We start from the raw sequence: 2,300 nt of genomic DNA, 5'->3' as shown, positions 1-2,300 counted from the left end.
CTCACCTCAGCCTCCCAAAGGCGCGGGATTACAGGCTGAGCCACCAAGCCCGGCTGCACCATTTTTCACGCGGTTCAACCTGCTAGAGATGTGTAGCTGTGATGACGTCCAGCGTCGCAGCTGCCCCCCAGGAGGCAGAATTTGCACCAGATTCATTTCTGAAATCTCCCTGGGCATCCCCCTCATGGCTGAGGCCCAGCCTTGCCTGCCCTCCTATGGGGCAAAGGCAGGGGGGTACTTTCCCTCACCTCCAGGCCTCAGTAGCCCCCCAAGCCTTCTCTGGCCTGTCTCCGTCCCTTCTCTGTGTCTCCCCAGGCCCTGCACCCCCATCCTGCCCGCTTCCCTGGCTCTCTCACCTCGAGGTACTCTGGAAGAGGGGTACAGGTTCTACTCATCGGGGTTCCCCAGCGCCAGCCCAGGCCCCACCCAGAGCAGGAGGGAGGGGGCTCACTCATGCCGTCCCCCAGCCCTCGGTGCCCTGGGAGATACAGATTGACAAGCTCTGCTCCGCTCTGCTGGGTCGAACATCTCATGGAAACGTGCCCTTGACTGCAAGGGTGAGAATGCGTCCCCCATCTGGCGCCGGGCACCAAAACCCAGGCAGCAGGCACTACAGCTTCCTCTCAGACAGCCTCCGTCCACCAGCCTCCCGTCTGCTCTCTTCTGTAGGATGAAATGGAGATCGGCTACATCCAGGCTCCGCACAAAACGCTGCCCGTGGTCTTTGATTCCCCGAGGAACAGAGGCCTGAAGGACTTCCCCGTCAAACGCATGATGGTACCCACAGGGGTGGGGGGCACAGCCCCTGAAGCCCCCTTGCCTAGGGCCTCTCCTTGTAAGCCTCCCTCCCCACCCCTGCACTGAGCAGCCCAGTGTCTGGGTGGGGCTTGTCAGCAGTGTCATTCCCGAGATAAGATCTCTTGATTTCCCAAAGCCTTTATCACCCTGAGCTCAGCTTGTCCTCAAGGTGAGCCTGGAGGAGGTGGGTCAGGCTTGGGCATCCCTGTGCTGCGAGATGTTCTTGGGATGGGGTCAGACTAGGGCCGCCTCATGGCCAGCTGGAGGCTCCCTGTGGGCGGGGCCTGGCCTTCTGGGGCTTCCTCTGGGATGTGGGGGGTTTCCGGACCAGTGGTCATTTCGTGGGTGTGACTTTATCAGTCACCATCTCTCCCCATGTGGGGGAGGGAAGCAACATGTTGGTGAGTCGTGCTGGACTCGCACGACAGGTTGATGCAAACTCAGCACAGAATTATGATAACACATCCTAATGGTTGCGCTTACTGAGTGTGCGTTCTGTGTCAATGCCGAGATCTTTGCTTGCACTGACTCACTGAGTTTGATGACCTTTTACGGAGATGCTATCCATGGGCCCATTTTATAGACGGAGAAACTGAGGCTCCGAGTGGAGACGTTGGAATTCAAGCCAGGTTCGTCTGGTTCTTCCTGTCCTGCTTCCCTGCCCTTCCAGGAAGACCCAGGCCTGGCAGCCCCTGGACTGGAGACACCCAGGAGAAAGGAGAGTGGAGCACAGGGTTTGCTGGGATGAAGGATTTTCCAGGGGCATCTGTGCCCAAGGGAGGAGAGGCAGCCCTGCCCACACGGGAAGCTTCGGAATGACACTCCCCTGCCCTGAGTCTCACAGCCTCCCGGCCAAGCCCCACACCAAGTGGCAGAGGTACAGAGATGTGGCTGGACCCACGATGGCTGTCGCCCTGGTCAAGTGAACCCTGTTCTGGGGGCTTCGGGATAAACCAGCAGTCACCGCTGGGACTCCACCCTCCTCATGCTGGTCCCAGGCCCACCTGTTCAGTGGCCGGGTCTCCTGCTCTGAGGCTCCGATGTGACAAAGGCCAGATTCTTTGGCATCAGGAGTCCTGCTGGACAGACACAGGCAGCCTGGGAGGAAGGGAGGCTGCCTGGGCCCTTGGCTGAGCACAGCCACGTGTTCTGACTCAACTCACTCAGAAGGAAAAGAACTGGAGCGAAAGTTGCCCTTGTCACCAGGCTCTGACCCCACCTGCTTTGTCCCTCCCCCACCCCTTCCTTCTTCAAATTCGTCCAAGGCTTCCTCACCGCCTTTGCGTATGCTGTTCCCTCTGCCTGGTGTGCTATTCCGGTTCTCCATCTCCAGGTCTCAGCTTGGATGCCCTACCCAATGAGGCCTTCCCGAGGCTGAAGGAGAGATCTCACCCAGCCTCTTGCCCTCCCACCACAGCACCCTGTGCGTTTCTTCTCCAGGATGGTTTTGGGGTTTTTTTTGAGTTGGAGTCTCACTCTGTCGCCCAGACTGGAGTGCAGTG

At 59.2% G+C, this 2,300-nt stretch overlaps 1 protein-coding gene across 1 annotated transcript in view; it reads left to right on the top strand.

The window, feature by feature from the left end:
• PADI4 (peptidyl arginine deiminase 4) overlaps positions 1-2,300 on the top strand; it is a 41,083-nt gene that overhangs the window by 29,442 nt on the left and 9,341 nt on the right. The window contains exon 10 of the mRNA XM_008048251.1: positions 670-777. Coding sequence (XP_008046442.1) covers positions 670-777 — 108 coding nt within the window. The remainder of the gene's footprint in view (positions 1-669; positions 778-2,300) is intronic.

This window comes from Carlito syrichta, unplaced genomic scaffold, assembly GCF_000164805.1.
Source record: "Carlito syrichta isolate Samal-C Ts95f unplaced genomic scaffold, Tarsius_syrichta-2.0.1 Scaffold123281, whole genome shotgun sequence".
In the NCBI taxonomy this organism is placed as follows: Eukaryota; Metazoa; Chordata; class Mammalia; order Primates; family Tarsiidae; genus Carlito; species Carlito syrichta.
The sequence above is the reverse complement of the archived record's forward strand: the minus strand, read 5'-3'. Positions and strand labels throughout refer to the sequence as shown.